At 44.9% G+C, this 22,425-nt stretch overlaps 1 protein-coding gene across 2 annotated transcripts in view; it reads left to right on the forward strand.

Moving 5' to 3' along the window:
- Positions 1–22,425, forward strand: part of LOC121002582 (paired box protein Pax-6-like) — a 61,316-nt gene that overhangs the window by 18,111 nt on the left and 20,780 nt on the right. For both annotated transcript variants that reach the window (XM_040434030.1, XM_040434035.1), the window contains exon 3: positions 12,543–12,701. In XM_040434030.1, the coding sequence (XP_040289964.1) occupies positions 12,543–12,701 (159 nt within the window). The remainder of the gene's footprint in view (positions 1–12,542; positions 12,702–22,425) is intronic.

Raw genomic sequence — 22,425 nt, forward strand, 5'->3', positions numbered from 1 at the left:
GTTAACATAGTCCACAATATTTTTGACCTTTGCCACCGTCTCCTGAATGTGTTTCAAACTTTCCCTCACAATTAAGTTTAATGTGTGGGCAAAGCATGGCAAATGCTTCCATCCAACTTTCCGGATAGCTGATTTTACGTTGCTGGCATTGTCAGAAGTGCACATAACAACTTTGTTTGTGATGCCCCACTCTTCACAAATTGTGTTAAGTTCAGCTGCCAGATTGTCCGCTGTGTGCCTCTCCGTAAATGAGAAGCAGTCCAACAGACAGGACAAAAGATTAAAATTGTCATCAATATAATGACAAGTGACTGCCATAAAAGTGGTTGTCGTGCGGGATGTCCAGCAGTCAGTTGTCAGACACACGGCAGAGGCGTTGCTTACTCTCCCCATCATTTCAGCTTTAACATTGTCATATAGCTGAGGTAAGACAGCGGCTGATAGTGTCTTTCTGTTCGGCAAATTGTATGAAGGATCAAGGGCCTTCACAAAACGTTTAAATCCTTTGTCCTCTACAATTGCAAACGGTTGGAAATCCAAGGCAATCATTCCAACTAATTGCTCATCCACTTTGCTCTGTCGGATGGGACCAGTTGGTGCTCTCACGTACCTTGTCATCTGCCTTTGGTGAGACCTTTGTGCAGGGGTAGCAACAGATGTGGTGGTGGTGGATGATTCTGTAGAAGGGGTGCAGACTGTGCCAGCTGAGGTAGACGGAGACGCTAATGTGGATTCACCGGAGACCGATGTGGATATTGCTCGACCCTCCTCCATAAGCGATAACGTTGGATGTTTGTTTTTAAGATGACGTCTGAAATTTGAAGCTTGTCCTGAAAAAGTATTATTGCAGATCTTGCATTTTGCCTTCTGTGGACCAACTTCCTCAAAATGAATCCATATATTGCTTCTCTTTCTTAAAGCCATCCTTATTCCTCACTCGTGACGACAGGCAGCGACAGGCTCTCTCTCTCTCTGACAAAATCCCTGTGTTATGAATGTCCAGTCCACTTGTCCAGACTCTTATAATCCGGTCTGCTGTAAGCTGTTCATGTAGTTGACCCTATTTCACCCTTTAAATGTACACAAACCACCTTATCTGCCTGTGACGCAGTCACAGATAGCGAACACAATGGAAATTAGCGAACACAATAGATATTGCCGGTGACGCAATCCACAAACACAATAGATTATGCATATGATACATTTAGCATATACAATGGTCTTACTCATCGACTGCATGGATGGAACTATGTCTGGCCCCTTTATCCAATTATCTCCAGGACAGAGAGGAGAGATGTCACCATTCATGTGGGAGACGGAGTGTGTTATATCTTACTGTATATTGAGCCCGTGAGCCGTGTGCATGAGGATGAGGGATGGCTACTGCTCGTCCCCATACAGAATCATGGTTTCTGGGCAGCAGATTAGAGATGGGAAGTTCGGGTCTTTTTCATGAATCGGATCTTCGGTTCACTTCCTGATTCACTTGGTGAGTCGGCTCTCAAGTGAACCGAAGGTCAGGAGGGACTCGCTCCTGGCAAACACAGCTCTGCTGCAGTGAGTGAATGCAGTGGAGCAGACTGATGTAATTACACTGTATAGTTATTGCAGGGATTTAGATAATTGTCTAAGGGCTCTTTCACACTTGCGTTCTTGTCTTCCGGCATAGAGTTCCGTCGTCGGGGCTCTATGCCGGAAGAATCCTGATCAGGATTATCCTAATGCATTCTGAATGGAGAGAAATCCGTTCAGGATGCATCAGGATGTCTTCAGTTCCGGAACGGAACGTTTTTTGGCCGGAGAAAATACCGCAGCATGCTGCGCTTTTTGCTCCGGCCAAAAATCCGGAACACTTGCCGCAAGGCCGGATCCGGAATTAATGCCCATTGAAAGGCATTGATCCGGATCCGGCCTTAAGCTAAATGTCGTTTCGGCGCATTGCCGGACCCGACATTTAGCTTTTTCTGAATGGTTACCATGGCTGCCGGGACGCTAAAGTCCTGGCAGCCATGGTAAAGTGTAGCGGGGAGCGGGGGAGCAGTGTACTTACCTTCCGTACGGCTCCCCGGGCGCTCCAGAGTGACGTCAGGGCGCCCCAAGCGCATGGATCATGTGATCGCATCGATCACGTCATCCATGCGCATGGGGCGCTCTGACGTCATTCTGGAGCGCCCCGGGAGCCGTACGGACTGTAAGTATACCGCTCCGCCGATCCCCGCTCCTACTATGGCAACCAGGACTTTAATAGCGTCCTGGGTGCCATAGTAACACTGAACGCATTTGGAAGACGGTTCCGTCTTCAAATGCTTTCAGTACACTTGCGTTTTTCCGGATCCGGCGTGTAATTCCGGCAAGTGGAGTACACGCCGGATCCGGACAACGCAAGTGTGAAAGAGGCCTAAGAGTTTATTAGTTAAAAGAATCCTGTCACCGAGTCCCTGCCAGGCTTCCTACTCTGCTACATTGCTGCAAGCACCCTATACACACACAGCTCTGCTACATGCAATACTATACCCCCCCATAGCACCCTATATACACACAGCTCTGCTACATGCAATACTATACCCTCCCTATAGCACCCTATACACACACAGCTCTGCTACATGCAATACTATACCCCCCATAGCACCCTATACACACACAGCTCTGCTACATGCAATACTATACCCCCCTATAGCACCCTATACACACACAGCTCTGCTACATGCAATACTATACCTCCCTATAGCACCCTATACACACACAGCTCTGCTACATGCAATACTATACCCCCCTATAGCACCCTATACACACACAGCTCTGCTACATGCAATACTATACCCCCCTATAGCACCCTATACACACACAGCTCTGCTACATGCAATACTATATCCCCCTATAGCACACTATACACACACAGCTCTGCTACATGCAATACTATAGCACCCTATACACACACAGCTCTGCTACATGCAATACTATACCCCCCTATAGCACCCTATACACACACAGCTCTGCTACATGCAATACTATGCCTCCCTATACACACACAGCTCTGCTACATGCAATACTATAGCACCCTATACACACACAGCTCTGCTACATGCAATACTATACCCCCCCCCCATAGCACCCTATACACACACAGCTCTGCTACATGCAATACTATACAACCACCCCCCACCCACGGACTTGTCAGGAGACAGGGAGCCGCAGAGCAGGAAGTCTGGCAGGGACTCGATGACTCACGGTTCTTTTAACTCAAAGAATCAAATGAGTCTCTCACTCATTCGATTCTTTTAACTAATAGACTCAGACGATTCTCCGAGTCCCTGCGACTCGCCCTGTGCTGTGAGTCAGTGCTGGACTGCTGGCTGCCTCTGATTGGTTGGAGGGCGGGGAGGGGCGGGGCTAGCTTCCACTGTCGGCTCCTATTACACTGCCTGCTGCTGCCTCTATGCTAATCTGACTGAGCTGTTTCATTCGGATCGGCTCAGTCAGAGGAACCGACTCTTCCGGTTCAGTGAACTGAATCGGTTCAAAAGAACGATTCGTTCATGATCCGGACATCACTACAGCAGATCACTGTGAAGACCACGCAATCTGTTGCTAAGAAGCCATGAGATTGTAAGGCTACTTTCACACTAGCGGCAGGACGGATTCGACAGGCTGTTCACCCTGTCGGATCCGTCCTGCCGTTATTTCGCCGGACCGCCGCTCCGTCCCCATTGACTATAATGGGGACGGGGGCGGAGCTCCGGGCGCAGCACGGCAGTGCATGGCGAAAGGCCGCCGGACTAAAAGTACTGCATGTCCAACTTTTTAGTCCGGCGGCCTCTCACCGCGAACTGCCGTGCTGCGCCGGAGCTCCACCCCCCTCCCCATTATAGTCAATAGGGTCCGGGGACGGAGCAGGGGCAGGATGGATCCGACAGGGTGACAATCTCTCTTTAGGTTTATTAGAAAATCGTGCACAAATTGCACACTAGTTATTTTCCTGAGTGATGTCTGTGTGGACTGTCGGGACTATTTTATTATCAGCCAGTGTTACTGTAAGGCCTCATGCACACGAGAGACAATGCAGCAGCACTCTGCAAATCAGACAAAGTACAACAATGCTTACAAAAATTATGGTGCTAATACTACGCTTATTTATAAAAGCGAGATGCTTGGACAATGCATTTTGTACAAAACCATCTAAGCCCGTCTGCCGAACGTCAAGGCGATCTCTGTTAGAAGGGTCCTAACACTAAATACTACCTGTTATGTGCCATAATGACCGCCATAAAATTCAGAGAGTGTTGGACCCACATGCATGTTGGATCCACTCTGCCTTTTTCCATTTTTTGTGCCAAAATGGCCTCCATTACAAGGGATGCAGGTACCAACATGCATGCTGAGCCCACTCTATACCCTTCCTGGTGCTAGACAGCTTCCAATGAATGTAGTGAGAGCAGGCTACAGCTTTATACTGAAAATAGTTAAAATCAGCCTATGGGGCAGACAGGCTAATCAGGAGTGCAGAATCGAAATGTACTGTACATGTACTGTATTTACTATATATATATATACACATATATATACTGGATAAGAGTAGTGAGTGCCGCCTACACGAGTATCCCTCTCTCTATAGGGGAAAGAGCACACACTTTAGGTATATTGTATTCTTGTAATTTGTGTTTTTCTGGAGTCAATGAACAGAGGTTTATATTGACTTTGACAGTCGGGTGACTCCACCCATGTGTGAATAGTTAAATCCCATCCAGGTCACTAGGGGTTCTGCAGCGCTATGTGGTCAGCGGCAGTCACTGTTGATTGACTGGTTTTAACACCAGATATGACTGCAGCTTATAGCATCTTGTGTCGGTGAGTGACTTGCGCCCAAAGAAATTTGTGTCCGACATGACACTTGTGTTTGAGGCATTAAAAGCCCTGCAGCCTGTGCTAACTATAGTAACATGGATGACACCCAGCGGCTACTCCTGCCTGTGGGCCTGCGCTTTAGTCTAGTATTCTTGATCCCAGCATGCTACCACCGTGAGGGCTGCCTGCTTGGGGTTACAGCAACCTCTTCCCTTCAAGTCGCCCAGCTTGTATCATCCTGTTGGTGTCTGTTTCTGAGCCTAAAGGCGGTACGTTTTCTGCCTCCAACAATGAGACGTGACTCATTGTGGACTGAAGTATATTAGTTATTCACAGTGGTTGCATTTACATCAGACCATCCGTATTCAACTGCCTCAGTTAATTAATAGGGTAGTCTGGATCTTTAATTTGCTAGTCAACTGGCTAATAAGATAAGCAGCCCTGGTAGAGACTCATCGTAGGCCTGGGTTAGTAAAGGGATTTTATGGCAAGGGAGCAGTCTTACCTAGGTACCAGAGGAGGCTGTTTAAAGGGAACCTGTCATCCACTTTATGCTGACCTCACTGAGGGCAGCATAAAATAGTGACCGAAATGCTGATTTCGGCGGTGTGTCACTTATGAGCTAATAGTAAGTGGTTGCAGAGAACCAGCATCATAATCATTGCAGCACAGGCCTTGAAGAGTCAAATCTACATGAGAAGAGTCCTGGTTATTCCTGATCTCCTGCTCTCTCACCCATCTGCTGATGATTGGCAGTTCTCTCCTAGAGAGAAAGGGAAAAAACTCTATTGAGACCCTATGACGGATCTCAATACCGGAAAATATTAATGATAGTGTGAAAGTAGCCCAAGACTGCAAAAATGTTGCAATTTTTTTTTTTAAGTCGAAGTCTAGCTACCCCGCATTTTCCCACAGATTTTTTAAAAACTGGATTGAGTGGTGTTAAAAATACCAAATGTTGCGATTGTTGCGTAATAAAACGCTTCCGGTTTGTCCCCATTCATTGTCAATGGGGACAAAACGTAACTAAACAGAACGGAATGCTCCAAAATGCATTCTATTCCGTTCTCATACCGGAGAGCAAACCGCAGCATGCTACGGTTTTCTTTCCGTCCTGGGAAGCGGAGCAAGACGTCATGAGGTCAATGAGGACGGATCAGTTTTCTCTGACACAATCTGACACAATAGAAAACGGATCGGTCCCCCATTGACTTTCAATGGAGTTCATGACGAATCCGTCTTGGCTATGTTAAGGATAATACAACCGGATCCGTTCATAACGGATACAGATGGCTGTATTATTGTGACGGAAGCATTTTTGCTGAACCCTGCCGGATCCAGCAAAAATGCTAGTTTGAAAGTAGCCTTATTCCAGTAAAGGGTTAACGTGGAAAGAGGGGTAACATCTCAAGACATATACACCAAATTTATAAATGTTGTGCAACATCCAACTTGACTTAAATTACAGCTGCACACTCAGTAGGGCTACTTTCACATCTGCGTTTTTGCTGGATCCGTCATGGATCAGCAAAAACGCTTCCGTTTGGATAATATAACTGTCTGCACCAGTTATGAACCGATCCGGTTGTATTATCTCTAAAATGGCCATGATGGATTTGGCACTCAATCCATTGTAAGTCATTGGGAGCCGGATCCGTTTTCTTTCGTGTTTCATGACGGATCCGTCTTGCTCTGCATCTCATGACGCACACAAAAACGCTGCTTGCAGCATTTTTCTGTCCAGCATGGGAATGAAACCAAAAAGAATGCAATGCATCCCGGTACCCTCAGTTCAGTTCAGTTTTGTCCCCATTGACAATGAATGGGGACAAAACGGAAGTGTTTTCCTCCGGTATTGAGATCCTATGATGGATCTCAATACTGTAAAGGAAAAACGCTGATGTGAATGTAGCCTAAATCTGATTTTTAATTAATGGTAAATCTCCTCCGGTATTCATAGAAAACCTTTTGTACGTTTTTTTGGCTGGTTTCTTTTTCATATCGGCAGCACTATGCCATTGAAAGCTAAATACAAAATATTGTCCTTCTATAGCAGTCATACAACTGATAAAGCCTCCTATATAAATAGTAAATCCATTGTCAGTTTACTGTTGCTGTAAGGGGAATCTGTTGACTGAAAGGTAATCCTCATGATAACAGTAGGTGTAGGATTGGGATAACAGTATGACAGCTCTATTGTTGTTTTGATAGATCTAGATAAAGATGCCCAAAAGTTCTGATGGAAATGTCCTTTTAAAAGGGTTGGACTGGACATTGACTACAGGTGACACTAGAATAGTTTTCCTTTTTGTGGAAAATAGCTATTTCCATACCATGGGTAAGAAAGGAAACCTTGCATGATGTGGTTGTTTTTAGCAAGGTATAAAGATAAGATATCTATACTGATGGGCAGACTGCTTGGTATTGTAGCTCAGCAGAGCTGCCTAGGCCCTGTGACCAATGAATGTGACATCACAGGCCTAGGAGGAGGCCTAAGCATTCATGGAGCGGCGTGCCCTCTTGACACTGGGTTCAGACCTGAGCGTATTTGATACGCGTTTTTGTGCGCGTTTTTGTCCATAGTCAACGCGCGTATTACGCGCGTTTGTGTGATTGACAGCAGTGTCCTATGGCCGCAAACGCGCGACAAAACGCACCAAAGAAGCTCAAGAACTTGTTTATGCGACGGGCGTTTTTCAGCGCGTTCGAACGCGCTGTAAAACGCGCAAGTGTGAACTTAGGGTTATACAGTTGATCAGTGGGGGAGCCAGGAGATGGACCCCTGCCAATCTGATATTGATGACCTATCCTGATGATAGGGAACCTCTTTAAGCTCAGGAAAGACACAGTTTTAGCTGCTGGACATTTGGACAAGGACTTTTTATTCATCCCATACTTATCTCCTCTCATGAAGGTGGTTTCTGTATGCAAATCGGTTTATTTCTGTGAATGTCAAATGTCAATTGCTACCCTAGCTGTTGTGCTACTAAATAGTTTATGGCAACATTTTTCAGTGAAACTTTCCAATTTTAACACAGTGTTTCAGAACTTTACAAGTGATGACCATCAATATCTAATTGGCAGGGGTCCGACACCCTGCACCCCACCGATCAGTTCTGCACAGCGCTGTACCTTCCATAGAGGCAGACAGTGAAACTGCTACGGGGCCTGTGGAGAAGGGGCCCAACGATGAACTCCTTCTTCTGTTCCTCACATGCAGGGCCGGACTGGCCATAGGGCAGACCGGGCATTTGCCCGGTGGGCCGGGCCGCCTCAGGGCTGGGGACGGATCCCCCAGGAAATAATGTGGGGGCCGGGGGGGACAGGTTTGGTCAAAACCCCCCAGCGGCAGTGTGTGCGGCGGCGGGGCAGGCACTGAGATGAGTGCTTCCATTGTGGAAGCGAAGCGCTCATCTCCATAGTGATCTGTTTGTATCGCCGTCCTCAGGACAGCGATACAAATAGAAGGCTGCGGAGGAGCTGGGCAGGGAGGTGTGTCCCTTTCCTGTTCCTCTGATAGGCTGCCGGCACTACTAGGCCGGCAGCCTATCAGAGGCCGGTGTAGGTGGCGCAATGACGTCATCGCGCCGCCTGAGCCGTACAGCGCTGGAGTCGGGACACAGGCCGGTAGAGGCCTGCATCGCATCGCTACAAAGAGGTAAATATAAGTGTTAATTTTTCTTTTTAACTATATACAATACTTAGTTTTTTTATTGGCACATGATGGGGGGGCCCTGTTATTACTGGCACATAATGGGGGCCGCCCTGGTATTACTGGCACATAATGAGGGCCGCCCTGGTATTACTGGCACATGATTGGGGGGGGGCCCTGGTATTACTGGCACATGATTGGGGGGGCCCTGGTATTACTGGCACATGATTGGGGGGGGGCCTGGTATTACTGGCACATGATTGAGGGGGCCCTGGTATTACTGGCACATGATTGGGGGGGCCCTGTTATTACTGGCACATGATTGGGGGGACCCTGGTATTACTGGCGCATGATTGGGGGGGGGGGCTGTTATTACTGACACATGATTTGGGGGACTGTTATTACTGGATGATGAGAGGCGCTGGGGGGGCTGATGAGAGGCACTGGGGGGCTGATGAGAGGCACTGGGGGCTGCTGGAGAGGCACTGGGGTCTGCTATGAGGCATGGGGCTTTTATCTGAGGTCTGATTGGGGGTCATTCATATTGGGGTCTGAGCTGAGGTGTGATCTGAGGTCTTATTAACATTGGGGATCTTATTGGGGCTGTTAGCTGAGGTCTGATTCACATTGGGGGTCTGACCTGAGGTGTAATGAAAAATATTTTTTTCTTATTGTCCCCCTCTAAAACCTAGGTGCGTCTTATGGGCCGGTGCGTCTAATAGGGCAAAAAATACAGTACTTGCTTGCTCCAGCCGTCCTCCCCTGCCCTTTGCGAACGCCGCGCGCTGTGACATCACGCGGAGGCACTTGGGTGAGTTCCCACACTTTTTTTCTCAGGACTTGACCCCTGGTTAGCCTGATTGTGTTCGGCCGCTATTCCATTTCCCGGGCGCGGCCGTTATGCCCGATGCACATGTTGAGGTAGCTCCTCCCTCTCATTGCTCTGCTCAGAGGCCGAGCAGGCAGATGTAAACGAGCGTTGGTCATCTGAGCAGGCTGATGCATACTGCACTAGTACCTGACAGACCGGCGCTCATTTACATCTGTCTGCTCTGCCTCTGATAACACTTTATTACCTGTATGCTAGCTCCACATTCTGCAAGCATCCACCTGAGTGTCAGCATTCTCTGCTACCAACAAAGCTTTCAATTTGGAGAGGAAATTGCGTATCACAGCAGACTTCCCAGCCAATAGAGTATTGTCTTTGACAGACCAGGAAAAAGCTGTCAGTGAGGTGGTGTTGTGGTTTGCCTGTGTACGGAAATGGTGGTATTTGCCAGAGTTGCTGGAGAACTGTGAGTGCTATTTCGGGGGCACTGACCTGTACAGGGTGTGGAGGATGGGGAGGTTGAGATCCACTGAGGATATTATAAGACTTTTCTGTAGCTTCCTATATTGTTGCAAGGTCTGTATGTTGGTTGTTGCAAAGCTTGTGTGTTGGCTGAAGCCTTCCTATCTTACTGGTGGCTGGCCCTGCCCCGCAATTGTGCTTCCGGTTTTGGCTCCGCCCCTAGACTGCAAGGGGGTGGGGCCTGTTGGGGGTCATGTGATTGGGCTGCTCAGTCAAAAATGCCCGGGCCTATTTTTTGCCCCAGTCCGGCCCTGCTCACATGGAAATACTGCATTTTCATGCAGCTGCCACTAAGGGGAGCAAAGTGCAAACAGATTCTTACAGCTTCCATTGCAGGCAATGGTAGCTGTATAAATTCCTTTGTACTGGCAGACAGTTTTATAATACACTGAGAGAAACCAAAGACATAGAGCTGTATGCAGAGATTTATCAATGTATCATTGCCAATTGTATGGCATTAAGATATGTGGCGTTCAGAATGTGTGCAATATATATGAAGCACTTTTTTCTGACATAGAGGTCGAATAATGAGGGTGAAGTGGAGGATTTATTATAAAGTTTTGTCAGAAATCTAGCTGCTGGTGTTGCCTGAGACGTACACATACTTGGGAACTTGATGGGGGCAAGGGGGCCCATACGATTCTATGGAGCCCTATCAGATCAGTCTACTCCCCTGGGTCTGCAGTAGCTCTGGCCTCCACAGTGTGTGCTATTTCTGGTTGACAGCTGTACCACTATAGCAAAAAGCAAACCACAGCGAAACCCACATTTTACATGCAGTTTTTAATGTGACAGTAAAAATGTATTTGTTAAAGTATAATTTCTAGGAAATATTTCTAGAACTGCTTTTTAAAGGGAGTCTGTCACCTACTAGCGATTTAGACCGCTCAGATTGCGTTATAGAACGTTTGCCCCCATTAAACTAGTACCTCTCTTGTGTCTGTCCCATGTAGAGATCCTGAAAAAAGTACTTTATAAAGGTATGCAAATTAGCTGTCGCAAATGACCAGGGGCGGAGTTATTTGCCCAGATAACTGCTCCCCTTGCAGTCCTCTGGCTCGCCCTCCTCTCCTACTGCATTCTCCTCCTCTGGCTTGGAGTTTCTCGCGAGCATTGGTCACCGATAGGCCACGCATGCGCACTGCTCTGCCCACTGCTCATGCGACAAGAGGGGCAAACGTCCTATAATGTGATCTGAGCGGTCTAATATGCTTTGGTGGTGGAAATTGGAACCGGAACTACTCCAGTGGATGGAGCTTGAACTGCAATGCTGTTCCCATCCACTTCAGTGGGAGCAGCACAGCAGTAGCGGGCTCTGTCCATTGGACGTTGCTGTGTAGATCCGGTGCCAACTTCTGGTGCTGGAGATACTTTGAAACAGCTGATCAGTGGGGGTGTGGGGTGTCAGAGGAGTAGACAACCCATTTAAGTCTCTTTAGTATCAACAAGGCACAGTTAGAATAATGAAGTCTAAACAAAGAAAGCAAAATACAGTATATTTCAGGAAATCACAAAAAAACATAGAACATCTTCTAGGGGGTCTGCAGGTGTTTTTATCTCAGCTAAAATCCTTAACTGTTACAGATCAGTTAAACACATTTTGCCGAAATTCCATATAATGTGTGTAAAGGTCAGTTCAGGACAAGCTGGTATGACCGAAATACAAATATATTGTATAAATCAAGATAATTCAAATTGTGAATGGACCAAGGAGCAGATGCCCCATCAACCTCCGTCTAGCTAAGTCCTTTGTCCTGTCTTCCACCCTGATTATTTCTAACTGGGGAACCTGAAAGAGTAAAGATTTTGAATGACTCTGTCCATTTACATATTGCAGATATATTCTCAATAGTCTAGTTTTTTGACTATTGCCCATTTGTTTCCACAGTAATCTCTGTTTCCTCTCAGTGTTTTCTGAGTTTACATTTTTTCAGCCATAATAATGACCCAATGGTGCAGATTTACTATCTAACAGTTTTAGGCCTGTTTCACGTTTACGGTAAACCGATCCGGCAGGCTGTTCCACCTGGATTTGTGAATACTGTGCGCTGCCAAGATACTGCCCGACCTCATTCACTATAATGGGGGCCAGCAGAGATTCGACCGCTACCCAGCAAATATGTTGAGTAGCAGGTGGCCGAAAACTGCTGTATGCAGCAGTATTTGTCTGGCCGCTCCTCGACATATTCGCCAGGTAGCGGCCAGATCTCCCGGATGGTATCTTGGCAGTGCACGGTTGCGCTCGTTTTCATGAATTCCTAGCCGGAACCGCCTGCCAGATCTATTTGCCGCAAATGTGAAACAAGCCTTACACATTTTTTTCTAAGCTTCTGCCAATGGGGGCATGGCTTCTTAGGGAAAGAGGGCATGGTCTACATGCAACTCTGTACACCAAAACTTTTGTGCATTGTTAGAGTGAAACTACACCATCTTACAGGTGTCGTAAACTTAGACTAGACAAAATTTTTGGCACACAGACAACATTTTGGAGCACAGAATAAATTCGGGAACATAAACACATATTTGGAGAATGGAATTATAGCATAAATCTGACACAGGATTTACGATACTCCAAATTTACAAAGGTCCATGCACCATAATAGTAAATTTGTCTACTGTTAAGACTGTGATTTGTATTCTTAGACAACACTATTAGTAATTCTGCCCCAATATTTCTCTATGTCTTTCATCCCACAGACAGTTGTCAGCAGCTGGACAGCAGTCTAGATTCGGAACATCAGACGGGGGCAGTAAATGAAGAACTGGATGACTCCCAGATCCGGTTGCAACTGAAACGCAAACTTCAGCGTAATAGAACTTCATTCACTCAGGAGCAGATTGAAGCATTAGAAAAAGGTTAGTGGATTTTAAGTGGCTTACCAAAGACATTGGACATGGGGTGAGAAAAAATATGGAGCCATTAGAGGCCTACATAGAGGAATCCATGGCAAACATAAAGATCAGGCTCTTTTCAGATTCTCTCTGACCCTAGTACACACCGCTGAGAACAGTGGTTACATAGGTCTTTGGTTACCATCCAAACTGATATGGCTGTTTGATAGGGGGCGAAGTTTGCATCACTGCAATCCATGGTAAGGCATATGATGTAACTCTGTAAAATATGTTAGTGAAGCACTCACGTGCAAGGAATGAAGTAGATGGAGATCAAGGTTGCACTTGAAATGATTCAGGGAGATTGATCGTCATGCTCAGTAATATTTGGAATCCAACATCTTGTTTAACCATTGGGAATTGACATTGCGAGTTTGTGGTGAGTGGGTTACCTACATGTTGATTCTGTTATACTTTTAGCAGCTATATGTCAAGTTCAGCAGCTGTCCTGTTAAAGTGTTATTCCCATCTTGACATTTATGGCATATCCACAGGATATGCTATAAATGTCCCATAGGTCAGAATCCCAAACCAATCATAATAACGTGGATCCAGAGGTGGGACCTGCACCTACACATTTATGGCATAGTCTGTGGATATGCCATAAATGTCCAGATAGGAATAACTGTTTAAGGGATTATGCATATTATGCATTGCAACTCCTTTAAAGCTTCAAATTGTATGAATCCATTTTTAGGCTTCCACATAACTCTGACGCTGTTATACCTTTTTTTGCCCTTGATTTCAGCATGCAGAAGTTATTTCTGGTGGATCATATGAAGGCATGCTCGATTGGAAGTGAATTGTGAAAATATTCTTCCCAAGAGCCATTTCTTCCACTAAAGAATATGTACACATACAGTGGCACATAGACTGACTATGTCTCCCATGTAAAGAGCTGTAGGGATTGTATTTGCTGCCACACAGCTCTGCCATGTGCACTAGGCTTTAGTTAATGGTAGTGTTCCCCAACCAGAGTCTTTCTGTAGGCAACTCCTCTACTGTGTGCAACTGCAGATATTACTGTGCAGCTGCTGACACCAGGTCATAGCATTGTAGCCACTAGAATCAAAACTATATAACTGGCAGTTTACATTATGGTAAGAAACATACTACTTGGTCAGATATTTAATGTGATCTTTCCCTTTTAATACACACCATCTGTTGTCTTTTAAAGTGGCTCATGACCTACAAAAGGTTGGGGACCTCTGGCGTCAGGTATCGTCACCAGTGAGTTTTGATTGGTGCTATTGTTCTTATTTACCGAGGCAGAATGTCCTCGTATTTCATATACTGTTACCCTTAATAAAGTCAGAAACTATTTAGGCTACTTTCACACTAGCGTTGTTTGAATCCGGCGTTCAATTCCAACACCGGAACTGCCCGCCGGATCCGGAATAACGTGTGAAAACGGATTACATTTGAATCCTGATCAGGATTTTGATCACAATGAAAAAATGCATTGGAAAAAACGGATCCGCCATTTATGGACTAACTTTTTTTTCACATTTTTCGGGTTTATCATGCAAAAGCCGGATCCGGTTTGACGGAACACAATGCAAGTCAATGGGAAAAAGGCTGGATCCGGTGTTCAGTCAAAGTGTTCAGGATTTTTGGCCGGAGGTAAAAATACAACATGCTACGGTTTTCTGAAAAGCCTGATCAGTCAAAAAGACTGAACTGAAGACATCCTGATGCATCCTGAACGGATTAGTCTCCATTCAGAATACATTAGGATAAAACTGATCAGTTCTTTTCCGGATTTGAGCCCCTAGGACGGAACTCAGCGCCGGAAAAGAAAAACGCTAGTGTGAAAGTACCCCTACTGGTTCCTTTATATTGGCTTACTAATCAAAGAATATTTATGGGAAGGCATCACAGAACATGAGTATACAAAACATAAACAGATTTTCAAGGATTATTGCCCTTTTTAACTAGCCCCCGAGTGTTGTCCTAATGAAAAATATATACTTGCTTGCTCCTAACTTCTCAATTTTGGCACCCTGACTCCATTTGGAGATATTCTGGTCCCCAACCTTTTATACTTCTAGCCAGGGTCATCTGCACTGCTGCAGCCAATGACTGGCTTCAGTGGTGACTTAACCACATGCCGTCTTGTGTCACTTAAAGAAATGTCGCCACCAGGGGTGGACTTGCTATAGACCGTCCAGAAAATTTCCCGGTGGGCCGCCAAAGCCCTCCTCACGGTTACCAGTTTGGCACATAGTGATCTGGTGCTTTCAGCATTATTTAAGGTTAGGAGCATCTGGTACTTATGCACCTGGCTGGCAGAAAAAAAGTGTCCTCCTGAATGCAACTGTATGGCCGTCCTCAGGACGGTGATAGAGTTGAATTCTGCTGGGGCAGCATTTTGTGCTGCACTACAGTATTACTGGCCCCGCCTACTTAACTTGGACCTGCCCACTTTTATTGGCCTAGCCTTCTGTCAATTTAGAGCCACCTAAAACATGGGGCCAATTTTTTTCCAGGGCCACTTTAAGTTCTCAGTCAGCCCCCTGGTCACCACTGAGGTCAGTTTTTGGCTGCAAAGGCGCACATGACCCTATCTGTACTCTGGCCAGAAGTGAATAGGCCAGGGACCAAAAGGTCATTGGCCAGGATATCAGGATGCAGTATCAGGGAGCAGGCCCTCAGCTACCTGAGCAAAAAAGTCAAAAAGTTTTTGGAAGGCATGGCGTAAAAAAAAACAATATAAAAAAAAATGTCAGGAAGGGGATAATAATATCAGGCAGAAAAACCTTAAAAAAGGATTTATACAGCCATTCTGATGTGGATTTTTATAGTAAGTAGACCAGGATCATCAGGTCTAAGAGATTTATTTAAATACTGTTTGTATGGTGAGAGTGTTTCTTTAAAAGGGTGACCCATAAGTTGATCACAGGTTGCCCCACTATTTGGTCCCTTAGAAATCAGTGGGAATCTGTGTGGGAATCTTGCAACATGTGCTCAATCCCCCTATAGCGCCAACTGTGTGTTAATATATCAAAATATCTTATACTGACCAGCCCAATACCCCTCCATTCCAGCACTGCCACTCTGGTCCTCTAGTCTCGTCTAGTTGTCTAGTTTTGTTACATAGAAGCAAATGTATAATAACTAGTCTTGTGCTGTATACCAAGGGTGCCAGGGATAGCCTGCAGTGGTCATGTGGAGTAAATGGGCACGTCACTGCTGCCGGTATAACATGGACTGGAGTGGCAGGAATGGAGGAGGATTGCACCAGTGAGTATAGGATCTTTTTGTTACTTTACCACATTCCCTGACTTTCGGACAACCTCTTTAAAGGGGTTGTGTCACTTCAGCAAATAGCATTTATGTTGTAGAGAAAGTAAATACAACCACTTACTTATGTATTGTTATTATCCATATTGATTCCTTTGCTGGCTGGATCAATTTTTCCATCACATTATACACTGCTCGTTTCCATAGTTATGATGATCCTGCAATCCCGCAGAGGTGGCCGTGCTTGCATACTATAGAAAAAATATAGAGTGCAAGCCCGGCCACCGCGGATGGGTTGCAGGATGATCATAACCATGGAAACGAGTAGTGTATAATGTGATGGAAAAATGAATCCAGCCAGCAAAGGAAGCAATATGGATAATAACAATACATTAGTAAGTGTCTTGTATTAACTTTCTCTGCTTTATAAATGCCCCTTGCTGAAGTGATACAACCCCTTTAAGCATTAAACAGTTCTCACTGACGGTTGCTCCTACTGGGCAAGAGATGCTCTTAGTAGCCACTTTGTACTTTGGCAAATAGACGAGGGTCCCGAATGAGCGATTCGTTTACTCAGAATTTCAATTGAAAATTCGTTTTCTAAACCAAACTAACTCATTTAAAAAGGATTGACTAGCCAGCTAATTTCTGTAGATTCCTTTGTGTTAAATAAGGCAATAGTTGAGCAGTTGCTCTCCAGGTTTGTACCTGGTATTTACGCTACAAGTGAGCACATTTACCAAGAGACCTATAGAGGAAACCGTCTGCAGACATGGTTTATGACTTGAGAACCACAACTGCATGTTCCATGTGGCCAGGCAGACAAGATCTCAACATGTGGTTTCCCAATGCACAGATACCATAATGTTTAGCAGGTGATGGGCACAAGTATTAAGGATATCAGTGAGTCTTTTAACAACATCTTAAAAGGGTTGTCTAATGGCAGAAAAAACATGTTCAGTGGTCCGCAAATGTATAATAGAGAAACTTACTAATATATTATCATTTTCAAAACTTCACTTATGGCCCAATTCCACCCTCGTAATGGGGTCCCAAAAGTCCAGAACTTCTCCTGTAATCTGTGTACCTATAGTGGGGGAGAGTTTGTAGTTGTCCCTGAGCCCAAGGGCCTCAGGGGACCCAAAGACACACACAAATATACCAATATTACCTCTGTACTCTCACATCGCTGTGTGCATTATGCTTTTGTTATGATGCTGTGTTTATTATGCATCCCTACGATGTGACACCACAGCTCTGTGACATGATAGCTTTTCTCTGACATCACTAATCTCATACTATGGGCATTGTTTTCATAATGTGACTGCTGTGTGATGACTGTGCTACAAGTTTACAGTGTTTCCTCTATTATCCCTGTTAGAATTGAGCATGTCTCATCAGCAGGGCTTCTTTACCTGTGGAGGGCTGACCCTGCAGGTGAAGAAGCGCCCACCTGTCGCAAGATTGAAATTGCTGGACATTTAGCATGTCTCTGACAATTTCCTGCCTGCGTGTCTGCTCTGATTAGCCGCGCAGGGGCACAGGCTTTGCTTCGGAGCAGCATCTGCACAAGTGCTGCACCTACATTAACACTGCTCCTCAACAGCAGGCAGAGAATTGTCAGGAACAACCAAAAAATATTTCCCCTTCAATGTATCAACGACCCAATATCAAAATTATTGGAACCAATATTCAAAAATATGTGAATCAAAATTTTCACAAACTGTAACTCCACCACTGGATATACTTTCAAATGATCATCATTTTTATTAAATATTTCAAAATTACAAAAATCTGGCTTCACATAATTAAGAACATTTAAAATCTCATAAGCTTTAGGTGTATGGTAATTTCAATTCATCCATATAAAATGCAAGGATATACTGTATATCCAAGGGTAGTATAATCAGTGCATGTATAGGGTGTTACTCTGACCACAGTATAACGAGATCACAGTACCAGCATTACTGACACTTAGACCTACACGGACACAACATAACACCATGCCATACATCAACACCATGTAAAATTAGCATAATACACAGCATACTAACCCAAATGTAGACCACACCACCGCCAGACCGTACCCCGACGCGCGTTTCACCGTCAGCTTTTTCAAGGGGTTGTCAGAGCCAGGCTAAATGCCCAGCCTTGTCAATCTTGCAGCAGGTGGGTGCTTCTTCACTGGTGGGCATCTGCTCTCTCTACAGCAACATAACTAGTAACATAGTAACATAGTTTATAAGGCCGAAAAAAGACATCCGTCCATCCAGTTCGGCCTGTCATCCTGCAAGTTGATCCAGAGGAAGGCAAAAAAAAACTGTGAGGTAGAAGCCAATTTTCCTCACTTTAGGGGAATAAAAAATTCCTTCCCAACTCCAGGCAATCAGAATATCTTGCTGGGTCAACGACCCCTCTCTAGTAGCTATAGCCTGTAATATTATTACACTCCAGAAATACGTCCAGACCCCTCTTGAATTCCTTTATTGTACTCACCATCACCACCTCCTCAGGCAGAGAGTTCCATAGTCTCACTGCTCTTACCGTAAAGAATCCCTTTCTATGTTTGTGTACAAACCTTCTTTCCTCCAAACGCAGAGGATGTCCCCTCGTCACAGTCACAGTCCTGGGGATAAATAGATGATGGGAGTGATCTCTGTACTGACCCCTGATATATTTATACATAGTAATTAGATCTCCCCTCAGTCGTCTTTTTTCTAACGTGAATAACCCTAATTTTGATAATCTTTCAGGGTACTGTAGTTGCCCCATTCCAGTTATTACTTTAGTTGCCCTCCTCTGGACCCTCTCCAGCTCTGCTATGTCTGCCTTGTTCACTGGAGCCCAGAACTGTACACAGTACTCCATGTGTGGTCTGACTAATGATTTGTAAAGTGGTAGGACTATGTTCTCATCACGGGCATCTATGCCCCTTTTGATGCAACCCATTATCTTATTGGCCTTGGCAGCAGCTGCCTGACACTGTTTTTTGCAGCTTAGTTTGCTGTTTATTAAAATTCCTAGATCCTTTTCCATGTCAGTGTTACCCAGTGTTTTACCACTTAGTATGTACGGGTGACTTGCATTATTCCTTTGTGCATAACTTTACATTTGTCAGTGTTAAACCTCATCTGCCACTTCTCTGCCCAAGCCTGCAATCTATCCAGATCCCTCTGTATGATCATAACTGTATTCATTACCTCTGCACTGTGACATCACTATGACTATTATTCCTGTGGTGAGCAATCAGTGTTCACTATCTCATTTCTGTATTGTGACATCATGAAATGTATTATCTGTGTACTGTGACATCACTGTTTATTATCTATATATGTTGACATCACGTGTTTATTATCCTTGTACTTCAACAGTCACTGTATTTATTATACTTGTGGTTGGATATCATTATTTTATCAGGGGCCGACTGGAGACATGGATACTCCAGGTTACTAATTAATATGGGTTAACACCTACCCAGGTAGTGAAGTCAAAAAGATTTGGTGTTTTTTAGCCCAGTAAAGCCTCATTCACACGTCAGTGTTTTGGTCAGTGATTTCCATTAGTGATTGTTAGCCAAAACCAGCATTGGAGCCTCCACAGACATAAGGTGTAAGGGAAAGTGTTTAGAGCCGCACCTGGTTTTGGCTCACAATCACTGATGGAAATCACAGACCAAAACACTGATGTGTGAATGAGGCATAGGGAGGTATGGTCTTTCCTACAGGAAAGACCTAGGTTGATACCTCAGGAGTTGTGTCAGCAACACTGGAGTTTCCAAATTTACGTATTAAGACAATAGGTAGGAATCGTGGTCAGAAAGAGCAAAGGTCAGGATAGGCAGAGTTCAATTGAAAGCAGAAGTCAGGCAGAGGTCATAACAGGCAGCAGCCATGAGAAATCGATCAGCAAAACAAGTCATAATCGTAAGCCCCAGGAACAAATTTACTGTAGAAGGCTAGGAACTAATTGGACTTTATTGTTCAAGCTTCAAGTACTGTTGAAGAAACTCTTATAAACCCAATGGCCAGGATTAGGCGTGCTATGCAACCAGTAGGCACGGCGATCTGGCGTCAGAAGAGGGTGGCAGCTGAGAACAGAAGGTGGGTAGTGGGAGAGCTGAGCCAGCATATGATTACACTTATGATCATTATCCAGGTTGCATGATATTATATCTGTGCAGTGACATCACTGTGAGCATTTTCAGGGAAATGTCAGGGTCTAGTTCCACCTGAGAACAGGTGCCTACAATAGCCAAATAGCTGTCTTGTCACATCGCATGCAAAGTTGGGTATTGGCCATTTAAAGAGTTTGCATCTTGTCCAGGAAAAATCAACCTACATCTTTGACAGGAAAGATTTGTAATCTCAGCCTTTGATTTCCAGAATGAGAAGAGTCTATAGAGAGCTCAAAACCCCCTATGGCACCGCTCAGACGTTTCTGTTACTAGAAACCTGACACTACTAGGGGTTTAAGCTCTCTATAGAGCGTTTTCATTCTGGAAATCACGGGTGATCGGAGATCTCTGACCTCAACAATGTGATTTTTTTTGTTACCTGTATCTATCTATCTATCTATCTATCTATCTATCTATCTATCTATCTATCAATCATAATATTACTGTACACAGAAATCCCCCTTAAGAATCAATGTGCAGCCATACATTGCCTGACATGACAAGATCTCTACAAAAGCTAGACTTTTGCAAAATGAAAAAAAAAAAAGCGAGTGTCTATTATGTGTCAATTTGCACCTTCTGCACACACGTGCTGGTAAAGGAAGGAGTCAGTGGTGCAGAGAGCGGATGAGACCACAAGGCACCCAAGGGAAACCTACTGGGGTGGAACCAGCACTGTTTCCGCTGAGCAGCAGAGCTGAGAGAAGCTCTGCACTTACTCAGCAGCCTCCCAGACTTTTGCTGTACATCTAGAATTTTCCACCGCTACTTTCTTCCATTATATCACAGCTCCCAAGTGGCATCACCTTACATCGGTCACCTGGATTAGGCGCAGCTCAGTCCCATTCAAGTGAATGGGACTGAGCTGCAATACCAAGCACAGCCACTATCCAGTGTGTTTGGTAAGCTGCAAGGAGACCACAGTGCTCACCGGAGCTTCGGTGGGCGCAGTGGCCTCTTAGAACAGCCAATCGGCAGGGGTGCCGAGAATTTGGACCCCCACCAATCTGTGATTAATGTCCTATCCTGACGAAAGCTCATCAATATCAAATTCCCAGAGAACCTCTTTTATTTAAAGCAGGGATGCCCAACCTGCGGCCCTCCAGCTGTTGCAAAACTACAACTCCCAGCATGCCTGGACAGCCTACAGCTATTAGGGCGTACTGGGAGTTGTAGTTTTGCAACAACTGGAGGGCCGCAGGTTGAGCATCCCTGATTTAAAGCTTCTGTGCTGTATCTATAGGAAATGCAGAGAGTGAACTGGAAGCATTCAGGATTTTTTTTGCAGACCCCATTCAGATAAACTGAACAGTTGCAGAACTTTCTGCAGAAAATTTACTGTGTGTGAATACAATACACATAGAACCTACTCAAATCTAGGTGATTGCACACAATTTTGCTTTGGGACCAGATATAGATTTTGCAGTGGGGCCTATGAGTTTCACTATCACATGTACGGTAACAGTATTACAGGGGATTCATTAAAATTATGCAAATTCATGTGCATTGACCATATGTTGTAGCATGCGCAGTCTATATACATCCATATTACAGAGTCTGGTGTATCTAATGTGCTCTTCGAGTGATAGAACATCGCACATTTTGATTTGTGCTTGTACATGAACTCTGAGTACTGTATGAGCCTATAGCAGGCTATGGATGCTGTACATTTCCATACAACAGCCTTTAATTCTTACCTTATCAAGGTCCCAAAATGCAGTGGCGACTCTAGGATCAATATATAGGGGGGGCACAGAAGATACAGTCAAAAATGGGGGGGCACTAATAATTTAGCTAATCATACTACTGAAAAATACTAAAGCAGCCGCTTCCCCTGCAGCTATGCCCCTGGCGCTGGGGTAATATAATTAAGGGGTATCAGGGTACATTAGGTGTAATATAACTGAGGAGGGCTATCAGACATTATAAAGGGGTAATATAGCTTACATTACCCCTGTATTACGTCCTTGATAGGATAGCCCTCCTCAGTTATGTTACCCCTGTATAATGCACCCTGATACCTCTTAGTTATATTATATAACTAAGGGATATCAGGGTACATTATTCAAGGGTAATATAACTGAGGGGTATCAGGGTACATTATACAAGGGTAATATAACTGAGGGGTATCAGGGTACATTATACAAGGGTAATATAACTGAGGGGTATCAGGGTACATTATACAAGGGTAATATAACTGAGGAGGGCTATCATAGGACATTATACAGGGGTAATGTAAGCTATATTACCACCGTATAATGCCTGATAGGC

The sequence above is a fragment of the Bufo bufo genome, chromosome 1 (assembly GCF_905171765.1).
Source record: "Bufo bufo chromosome 1, aBufBuf1.1, whole genome shotgun sequence".
Classification (NCBI taxonomy): Eukaryota; Metazoa; Chordata; class Amphibia; order Anura; family Bufonidae; genus Bufo; species Bufo bufo.